At 44.7% G+C, this 10992-nt stretch overlaps 1 protein-coding gene across 1 annotated transcript in view; it reads right to left on the bottom strand.

Annotated features, from left to right (window-relative positions):
- Positions 1 to 2176: 2176 nt before the first annotated feature.
- ESAM (endothelial cell adhesion molecule) overlaps positions 2177 to 10992 on the bottom strand; it is an 80769-nt gene continuing 71953 nt past the window's right edge. Inside the window, exons 4-7 of the mRNA XM_032229510.1 lie at positions 7817 to 7972; positions 6873 to 6995; positions 5455 to 5593; positions 2177 to 4736 (exon numbers count right to left, since the gene is read on the bottom strand). Of these exons, the coding sequence (XP_032085401.1) occupies positions 4265 to 4736; positions 5455 to 5593; positions 6873 to 6995; positions 7817 to 7972 (890 nt within the window). The 3' untranslated portion in view covers positions 2177 to 4264. The remainder of the gene's footprint in view (positions 4737 to 5454; positions 5594 to 6872; positions 6996 to 7816; positions 7973 to 10992) is intronic.

The following is a 10992-nucleotide window of genomic DNA, read 5'->3' as shown; positions in this document are numbered from 1 at the left end:
CAAATACTTTTAATGGTAGTTTATGAAAAATAATACATTTCAAAACTGTACATAAAAATACTTCAGTGTATCCCTACCTTCCCACACAACAGAAGGATCTTATTGCCGTTGAAAAATAAAAATAGCTAGCATGAAAATGGTTAGAGGACTCCAGTCCAGATTCACAGACCTGTTAATATCTAGAAGTATAAATTATTTACTCCATCTACAGTTATAAAAAAAAGAAAGAAAAAGAAATATAGGAACTTGTCCATTGAATAAACATAATTGCACAATATATATTAAGATGCCAAAGGTGTCCTTTAAACAGTCGGTTTAAGAGGCCTGGTAGGAAGTTGTTCTATAATATTACAAGACATGTCCTCAAGAGGTATGGAAGATGTGATAGTTTGGGAGACCTGAGGCAGTATTTGGCCTTAACCGCAAGACAGCAGGTAGAGAGAGCTGTTTTTGAACCCGACATGCTGACGATTCTGAGAGTTGAAGTTCACACATTTTTAAAGTTGCCAAGTTTCAAAAATAGAGAATATTTGAATAGAGTCCTTGGTGGTTCACTAAGGAACAGTGGGACACAAATTAGAATAAAAGCATATTTTCTAGAATCAACCCTGCAGGTGTGAAGGTCCTAACCACGGTAATAAAAAGGGTTCCATTTATTCTTTTTTTTAAAAAAACATGGTAGGTTTGGAGCCAAAACAGCTATTTTGCCTAGAAGAGAACAATCCGCCCATTTAGAACAGGGATGTCCAACCTTAGTAACTTTAATGGTTGGCTGGAGAAATTCTGGGACTTGAAATCTGCAAGTCTTAATAGTTGCCAAGGTTGGACACCTCTGATTTAGAGCAACTGGCTGCCTTTGTTTGAGTGAGGGACACCTCCAGAGAATACAAGGCAGACTTGCGGAGAAAAACCACAGCTATATTGTAGATCAGTTGTAGTCAACCTTTTTCTACCTACCGCCCGCTAATGGATCTTTCTTGATGGAAAAATTTCCTTACCACCCACCAGTTTTTGCGCAAGTGCGGAATATTTTTTAGAAAGGAGGTTTTTTTTTTAAAAAAAAGAAATGTACGTACATTTATCTTTTTATTTCTATGCATGTTTATAATGTTTTTAATTTTATGAGCCAGACTAAACACTGCTTACTCTCCTCCTTTATTTTATCCCCTTTTCTCTATTTTTCTTCCCTTTTTTTTGTTAATTTTTTAAAATCTTTTCCTTTTTATCTCCCTTTTTTTACCTTCCTAAGGGCAATGTACAAAAGTAAGGCTGAGCTAGTTAGCCCACTTATTATTATTAGCCAACAATTCTCTCCTGCCTATAACTTTTCTTTCTCCTATTTTCCAACTGCTCTGTTTGGCTTCTGCCTGTCCCTGCTATCCCCCTCCTCCCCTTCCCACGTGTTTGCTTCTCCTATTTTGCAACTGCGCACTCGCTCAAAAGGAGGTTTTAACCTCCGAAGTCCCTACTGCCCACCTGGAATCCCGAAACGCCCACTAGTGGGCGGTAGGGACCAGGTTGACGACCCATGTCCTAGATCAAGGATGTTCAACTCAAGGCCTGGGGGCCGGATCCACCCCACAGGGTACTTAGATCTGCCCTGCGGGGCTGCCCTGGAAAGAGCGAAGGATCAGCCTTATGGTGCTTCTGCCAGCAAAGATAGGCTCCCGAACTCCGTTTTCGGCTGCCACGACCTCCTGCAACCCTCTGGCAGTGAAAACGGAGGTTGTGGCAGCCAAAAATGGAGCTCGGGACGCCCGTTTTCGCTGGCAGAGCTCTTGGGCCACCGCAGGAACCTCTGACATGAGTGACATCAAGCTGGCCATGCCCACTCTGGTCCCCAAGGTCAAACACAACTCTGATGGGGCCCTCAATGAAATTGAGTTTGACACCCCTGTCCTAGACCAACCATCATCCTAGAAGAAAGCAATTCTAAATCCACCTTGTATTGCTGGAAATAAAGTTACATGGATGACTTCAAGTAGTCCTTGATTTGCGACCTTTTTTTGGTGGCTATTCAAAGTTACAATGGCACTGAAAAAAGTGACCTGAAACTGGGCCTGGCACACTGGTTGCAGCATCCCCGTGGTCACGTGATCAAAACTGGCGTGCTTGGCAACCAGCATATATTTATGACAGTTGCCGAATCTCAGGGTCATGTGATCTGCATTTGTGACTCTCCCAGATGCCTTCCAACGAGTAAAGTCAATGGTGGAAGCCAAAGTCTCTGAACAATTGTGTGGTTCACTTAATAATCAAGGTGATTCTCCTTAACAACCATGGCACAAAAAGGTCATTAAATTAGGTGAGATTCACTTAACAATTCCTCACTTAGCACCAGATGTTCCAGTCCCCAACTGTGGTCATAAGTCAAGGACTACCTGTACACAAGGATTCAAGGCAGAATCCTTCCTTAACTTGCCTTGCCTTCTAGCCTTCCTTAGGGGTGGGAGCACTTCCTGAAAAGCATATTCTACATCTGTATTTCTGTGGGCTATGCCCTACCTTAACTGATAGAGGACCACTACTTCAAAAAGTGGGCTTGTAGGGATGCTAGGAAGCAACAGAAAAACCCCTCCCCAAATTTTCAGCACAAGACTGGTGGGATGGATAGACCTAGTGAAGAACCTCTACAGATCTGTGTGTCAACAGTTTCATAAGAACTGTGCCATCTGACAATGCTGAATTATATGATTAGCTTGGATTAATATTAAATGTAGGAAAGCATTTTATGGTCCTATAAAGATGAATTTCTTTTGCAAAGCTACTGTTTGGATTCATACCTTAAAGGTGGCATCCACTTTTTAGTTTCAAAACCACCAAGTGCGGAAACTTGAGCACCCACCCAATTATTGTCTTGTTTCAATCTATCCCATTTAACTTATTCCTATCAGAAACCATTTCCAAGCATCCTCGGGTGAATAACAATACTTTGACCTCTTTTTGCATTTATGATTCAGTCTTGGCAACTTCATGGCACTCGTCTCTCCAAATAGTTCCATCCTGAGCTAAACTCATCTAGTCACTAAGGCTGCCAAAATTAAATAATCTGGGATACCATTTCAGGAAAAAGGATATTACACAGCTAGTTGTATCCATGGTAAAAGATAACCTCTTGAATAGAGCTGCATTTATTTTGTACCAAACTTATTTCAGGGGGCATTGATACTACCTAATTTAGTGCCCAGCAAGTGCAGGTGAATCTCCAAAGTCTTGAATGGGCCTTCATAAGTGCTGAACTTTAAAGTTGTCATTTTAAGGCTTATTACAGAAATTCATTCCTCACATCGATATTCCATAAATTACATTAAAATGGCATTTTCTTCAAATGTAATATATGGTGGCTTCTCCATTCATATGGAAGCTTGGGTCTTCAAACAGTTGCACACCTCTAACATACTGTGATTATCAGGTGTTTCAAGAGGCAGGTGAAGTGTTTATGCATTAATTACCTTTGAACGGACTTCAAGAACTACCTGTAGGCCATCAACCCAACCAAACAATGGGACTGAACTGTCCTTTAGTTTTGAGCAGGAATGACAAGAAAGGAAGTCACACCTCCCCACTTGGCTGCAACCTTTATCCATTGCTGGAAAACAATGTCTACCTGGAAGGGGTGGAATGGGGCAGCTGAGATTTTATCCCCTTTTTTTTTACTTGTGCAGATTTCTCTAATGTGTAGACTTTTGACATGGAGTCAGGTGGGTTTCAATTATCTTTACCTTCCCTTCCCAAGTGGCTGAAGGATTTCCCATTATGCGAGCTACTTCTTGAAAAGTATTGGAGAAGATAGAATGACCCATTTGGCTTAAAGACTTCAGATCTACCTCCTTCTCTTATTCTAAGCCAAGACAGTAAATCACAGTTTGCTTTCTCTTCCTCAACATTAAGAGTCACGTTAGAGAATAAACACATTTTCATCCAGTTAAACCTAGTCTCTGTTAGGTAGATTCCCAGAGGAGATGGAATGGGGCTGGTGCGTCAAGAAGAATAAGACTGGACAGATAAACAGAAGCTCTTCTGGTTACCAATTTTTTCTTTTTTTTAAAAAAAGTCCTTTTCAGAAGTCCTGATAAGGTCTCACTTATGGCAAAGTCTTGACATTTGGTCACTTGAAGAACAAATCCAAGCCCCAACCCACACAGAGACCCCTGGACCTCTGCGGACAGGCTGACGAAGCAGCATAATGCGCGCCTGTCTCTCAGCAGTGCTTGTGAGGAGTCAAACCAACGGTCACCTGGAGAGCTCTGGAGTCACACCGCGTTTACACCAAAGACCCCGCCTGGCTTTGAGCAGGCACCATGACCGGCACGGCCCCCATGCGATTCAGCGTGGAGGCCGTTAAGCCTTGAGCAGTAGGGGCGGGGGGCTCCTGTGGCTGGGGGGCCTGAGGCTGAGCCCGGTTTGTCCGGTGGAGGTTATTCCTGTGGATGGGCACATTGGCATGATGGCACTGGACTCCGTTGATCACCGGTGGAAAATAGAGGGGCAGCGATTGGCTGGAAAGGCTGGGGGTCGGTGTGAGGGTCCCGTTTCTGGGGTCGGTGAAAGGGGCCTTGAAGCCCACCATGCTTCCTGCAGCAGTGGTGATGGAGGCCGTGTCCGAGGGGGCCCGGATGGCGTAGGGTTTGTGATCCCGGGAGGTGTTGATGGAGGACAACGTTCCATTTTTGGAGAGTCCATCAGTGCAGGAATTTTTCACCCAGGAGAGCGTCTTGGGAGCTACAGCATCTTCCCTGTAGTAGGGGAGGAAGTCATAAATGGAATCAATGAAGTCATTTTCCAATATTCCATTTCCATACTGATCTATGATTTTTATATTTTAAGCCCTTTCAAAATCTTCCAAATGTAAACTTGTGTGTTTTCCATCAAACAGAGTATCTAAATGAGTTTTGCCTTGCAAGGACTTATACTCCTATCTGTTTACTACAAGACTAATTCAATCATCCGTGACAAGGGCCTCCTCGGAGGAAAAAGAACCCACAACCACTATAGATTAACCATTCCACTGTTGTACACAAAGTGTTTTGTTGTTGAAACTAGTCCGAAAGAAGCAACAGAAGGGAATATTTGTAGTTCAGGTTGAACTCTGAGGCCCCTTGTGCTCTCTGAGCTTGACTGTTTTCTTGCAGACATTTCATCACCCAAGTGGGCAACATTATCAGCGCTACCTGGCACAGCACTGATGTTACCTGGCCGATGAAACATGTGGAAGAAAACAGCCGAACCATGAGAGCACCAAGGACCACATAGTCAACAAGACATATTGAAGATGAGCCAAACACAATGTCTACCTTAGACATTTCTTCCAGATGCTTCAGGGGGAAATTCCGACCATTCTTGGTCATTGGCTATAGAGAGTGTCAGGCTGATGGACTTCGAATCCAACAACATGTGGTGGACACTCTTTCCTAATTCTGTGATCCGCAGCGCCAGATGTTCTACATTACTTACTTGATTTCATTGGCTATCTCTTCTTGGGCTTCCTTCTTTTTCTTTCGGTAGATAAACATCTGAAGTGTAAAAAATATGATCAGGCCGAGTCCGATGAGGGTCCCCACGACTGCACCAGCCACCACTGCTGTATTGAAGGCTGCAAAAGGAGCCACAACAGTAAAGATGTTTTCGGGTTTTATAAAGAAAAAATTGAGATGGGAAAAAGATTTCAGCAAATCCTACCTTTCTCAACCGTTCCCAATCTCCTGCCTCTCTAGACACTTGTGCCTACTTAATCCTAATTAAAATCCCTCTAACATCTTCACATCAAGCACAACTGGTTTGGGATCCAATCTCTGCATGAACATTTAGGATGATTTATATATCATTGATATCAATCTTAACTTCCAGAAAGGCTACACGGGGCTGTTCCCCCCATGGTTATCCTAAACAACGGTGAAATAGACTAGGCTGGGAGATATCGACTGCTCAAACCATTTCAGGAACAAATGAGATATTCTCCTTGGTTTTCCCTGTCCTAAATCCTCTCTGTGGACCACCACCAGAGGTGGGTTCCTACCAGTTCGCACCTATTTGGTAGAACCGGTTCGTCAAATCTACCGAACCAGTTAGAAGATGTTCCACCAGTGGACCCGGAAAGCAGGCCACACCTACAGAAGAGGTTCCAAAAATTTTTGAAACCCGCCATTGTCACCCACCCACCCACCCACCCACACACACACACACACACACACACAGAGATTGACACAGAGAGAGAGAGAGAAAGGAAGAAATGAAGAGTGAGAGAGAGATCAAAGAAAAAAAGCAAAAAAAGACAGAGAGACAAAAGGAAGGAGAGAGAGAGAGAGAGAGAGAGAGAGAACACATGGCCGGTAAGCCACTCCCACCAGGTCACATGGCCGGCAAGCCACTCCCACAAAGGAGGCTACACCCACAGAGTAGGTTCCAAACTTTTTTGAAACCCACCACTGACCACCACTGACAATTCTTAGCAATGCTGGCTAGGGAATTCTGGGAATGGAAGCCCATATCTCTGTTGGAGAAACCTGGAGAGCAGGCAGGTTGAGGAAGGATGCCCTGATCACTACTTCACCTTGGCTGCTGATGCATGAATAGACTGTTAGGACGATGGTCATTTCTACCAGGAATATGAACAGCATCTTTTAATCCAGTCATCACTACAAATTCCCAGCTAGGTGGACACGTTCAATGCGGCAGCCAAGGAAACACTAATTTCCCTAAAATCTGATACCAAGGGTGTTTATTTTTAATCAGAAATGGGAGACTGTTCTTAAGGACACAACTGATTGCAATGGTGGTGTTTCATTTATTTCGACCTTCTCTTGCTCCTAAGAGTCCCCATGTAAATGGAAGCAGAGTAGAAAGAGACCTTGAGTTGTCAAGAAGAGACTCACGTGGATGCACTTCCAGATTGAGTGTGCAGTTGGAATGGCCAGCTATGCTGGAGGCATTGCAGAGATACACCCCAGACATGTCGATAGTAAGATTGGTGAGTGTCAACATCCCTTTCTTGGTATCTGGGGAAAAAAATGCCAAGCAAGCTTCAGACGAACAGGACTGTATTTCAAGAGGATCCCGTTAACGTTCTCTCAGTGACTTGGCTGAGCACCTAGCAATAGCACTTAGACTTATATACCGCTTTACAGTGTTTTAAAAGCGCTGTCTAAGCGGTTTTACAGAGTCAACCTCTTGCCCCCAACAATCTGGATCTTCATTTTACCCACCTCTGAAGGATGGAAGGCTGAGTCAACCTTGAGCCTGGGGAGATTTGAACTGTCAAACTGCAGGCAGCCGGCAGTCAGCAGAAGTAGCCTGCAGTACTGCACTCTTAACCCCAGTGCCACCATGGCTCTAAATGAAGTTTTCCCATTTCCCAGGGCGTAGAACAGTGTTTCTCAACTTTGCCATCCTAAAGACATGTGGACTTCAACTCCCAGAGTCCCATGCTGGCTGGGGAACGCTGGGAGTTGAAGTCCACACATCTTCAGGTTGCCAAAGCTGAGAAATCCTGGTAGAACTTGAGTCTAAAGTGTCACCACAACAGGTTGCTTCCTCCCCTGGGGCTCATCAGGAAATTTTCAGCAAATGGTAATTCTAAAGGCGGATGAAGAAGAATACGAAATATTCAGAGGGTGATTCAACCTACAATTTTGGATTAAATTCAATGCACATTGAACTAGATCAAAACTCCGTTCTCGACTAATTTTTCTCTTTTGTTTTGGTAGAACCCAAAGATACACACAGAGACGTCTCCCCTCTTCACCCTAAACCACAGCCATGGTCAACCTGCCCTGTCCAGCTGTGCTGGGCTACAAACCTCGGCAGCAAAGACTCGTACCTTGTGTGGGTGCAAAGAAAAACTGAGAACTGGGCTCAGTCCGCTGCCAACGGTAAACGGGGACCGGTTTTCCAAAAGCAGATTTGCAGGACATGGTAACGTTGCCTCCAACCTGTGCACTGCCTTGAATCTGACACTTTGGTGGAGACGGTGGGACTGCAAAACAACGAGATCTCTTTTTTAAAAAAAATTAAAGAAATACAAAAACCATTCAACGCTTTAAAAAGGTAGCAAATGGCGCCATCTACTGGCTGTAAAAAACATTGGCGTTCCACTTGAAAGGGGAAAAAGAATCAGTTCATTTATTCGTTTGTCGAACATGTACAAGATAACAGGCATAAGTGTGTAAACATGGACATGAACACAGGAGACGGGTACAAATAAATGGGGACAATAGGACAGGGACGGTAGGTACGCTGATGCACTTAGGCACGCCCCCTTACAGACCTGTTAGGAATGGGGTTAGGTCAACAGTAGACAGTTTGAGATTGAAGCTGCGGAGGCTTGAGGATGTAACAATGGAGTCAGGCAGTACATTCTAGGCATTGACCACTCTGTTGCGGAAGTCATATTTTCTGCCATCCAGTTTGGATTCCATCAACTTTCAAAGGGGAAGAGATGTTGTGAAGCCTGTTGCAGAACCCCAAATATGGAAGGATCTTAAATATTAATGGATGCATCAGTGAGGTTGTTGTTAATGTTACCAGTGGCAAGAAACAACTTTTGATTTTGATCTTTCTTTGTGCTATTAGAATATTGGGGGTGTGTGTGTGTCAGAAATGATCCCATTCTATCTTTGGGCCTCCTGAGGCATCTTGTTGAAGTTGGATCAATATAAGTGGGAAAGGGGCTCCTGAAGCTTCAGTGTTTACTTTGGACAAAACCAGCGGTTGGGTTCCAAATCTTTTCCTACCGGTTCTATGAGAGTGTGCGTTACGTGCAGTGTGCCGTGCGTGCAGCACTCAAAGACCGCCCTCGGTGTCAGTGCTGGTGAGCTGAGCTGGTTTATTTTAGCTCAGCTGAGGCGCAGCAATACACTCTGCTGCGCAAAGCAGCTGAACCAAAAAACAAGGGCATATAGGACAGGGAACAATAGGGGCAAGAGGGAGGAGCCAAGGGTGATATTTGCCGGTTCTCTGAACTACTCAAAATTTCTGCTACCGGTTCGGCCAAATCAGTCTAAACTGGCTGAATACCACCTTTTGGACAAAACCTAAAGAAGGAGAATCCACTCCTCTAGATTCTATCCCACGGGAATTGTAGTGGAAAGAGGGGCAGTACCTGCAGGTGGAGTTAAAAGAGGAATCAGCCTAGAATCCTTGCATAGTCACAAGCAAACTAAGTCAAGCCTCCTTTGAATTCCATTGACCCTTATCTAACTCTTAGCAGCTGTTAACCATTATTTGAGAAGATTCTTGTGCCCACACCTGAATAGCAATAAACCAGTTTAAATCAATGGCGGGTTTCAAAATTGTTTAGAACCTTTTCTGTAGAGGTGGCCTGCTTTGTGGGAGTGGCTTGCCGGCCATGTGACTTGGTGGGAGTGGCTTGCCAGCCATGTGACTGGGTGAGCGTGGCCAACTTGTAAAATGTGGTGAAACTCACTTAACAACACTATTGCTTAGCAACCAAAATATTGGCTCAGAAACTGGCATTTGAAGCGGGCAAGTCTTAAAGCTGTCAAGTTACAAGACCCTTGCACCCCTAACCCTTTAGAAAAAAAAACCCAGGGGTGTTCAAACTTGACAGCTTTAAGACTTGTGGACTTCAACTCCCAGAATTCCTCCTCCAGTCATGTTGGCTCAGAAACTCTGGCATTGTAGCTTGCAAGTCTCAAAGCTATCAAGTTACAAGACCCTTGCACCCCTAACCCTTTAGAACAAAAACCCTCAGGGGTTTTCAAACTTGACAGCTTTAAGATTTGTGGACTTCAACTCCCAGAATTCCTCCTCTCGCTCTTCATCTTGATGATGTGCGGACGGGTGGGGGGAAGGAGCTGGAACCGGTTCTAAACGGCACTGTAGATTTGTGGAACCTCTTCTATAGAAGAGGTTAGAACTGGCAGGAACCCTCCCCTGATTTAAATGAACTTTCAGGGGTGAATCTGATCTTTTGAAACCGACAGGACTGTTTTGAAATAGCTCACCAGCTGAAACTTGGGTGCTCCTTGTAAATTGCTACGCAGCTCTGCAGACTACAAGGCTGAACTAAAGAATGAACCGTTAAGACTCCCAAGCTCAGCTACAGTATATGGTGAAGAAATGGAAAGATTGGCAACAATCTTTTCCTGATGCATCCAAGTTAACTTAACAACCGTAATTGAACCTGTAACTATGGCCATAAGTCATGAGAGTTGTAAAGCAGGTCATCATGTGACTGACCCAATTTTATGGTCTTTATTGTGGGAGTCATACACCAAAGTCAATTTATCCAGCAGTCACAAACTGAACCCATTGATGCTAAGGGCTGGTTTCTGCTGGAAGCCGGAAAAGCAAAAACATCCTAAATCCCAGTCATGGGACTGTGGGATGCTACAAATGATCATAAACTGCAGGCTGGTTGCCAAGAGCCCAAAATGCAGCCACGTGACCACGGAGGGAGGGCATCCCTCAGAACTTCAGAACCGGGTCATAAGGAGTGGGAAGTTCATTTTAACTTTGAACGATTGCTAAGCGACCAGTCATGGTTACCTATTAGTCTCCGAATCCGCTTCAAGGTGCTGGTCGCTACCTATAAAGCCCTACATAGCATCGGGCCTGGGTACCTGAGAGACCGCCTCCTGCCGATTACCTCTCTCAGACCAATTAGATCGCACAGGTTGGGTCTCCTCCGGATTCCATCTGCCAGCCAATGTCGGCTGGCGACTCCCCGGGGGAGAGCCTTCTCTGTTGCAGCTCCAGCCCTCTGGAACAAGCTCCCTGTTGAGATCCGGATCCTTACTACCCTCCTGGCCTTCCGCAAAGCCACCAAGTCCTGGCTGTTCCAGCAGGCTGGGGGGGGGGGGGGGGCTGAGAAGCATCTACCTCCACAGAAATTGTGAATGTTGGTTTTGTTTTTAATATGTTGTCTTTGTCTCATTCCCCCCTTTCCCTTGTCTTTTGTGAGCCGCCCGGAGTCCTCCGGGAGTGGGCGGCATACAAGACAAATAAATAAATAAATAAATAAATAAATAAATA

Source organism: Thamnophis elegans, chromosome 13 (assembly GCF_009769535.1).
Source record: "Thamnophis elegans isolate rThaEle1 chromosome 13, rThaEle1.pri, whole genome shotgun sequence".
In the NCBI taxonomy this organism is placed as follows: Eukaryota; Metazoa; Chordata; class Lepidosauria; order Squamata; family Colubridae; genus Thamnophis; species Thamnophis elegans.
Note: the sequence above shows the minus strand (reverse complement) of the source record. Positions and strands in the feature narration are given on the sequence as shown.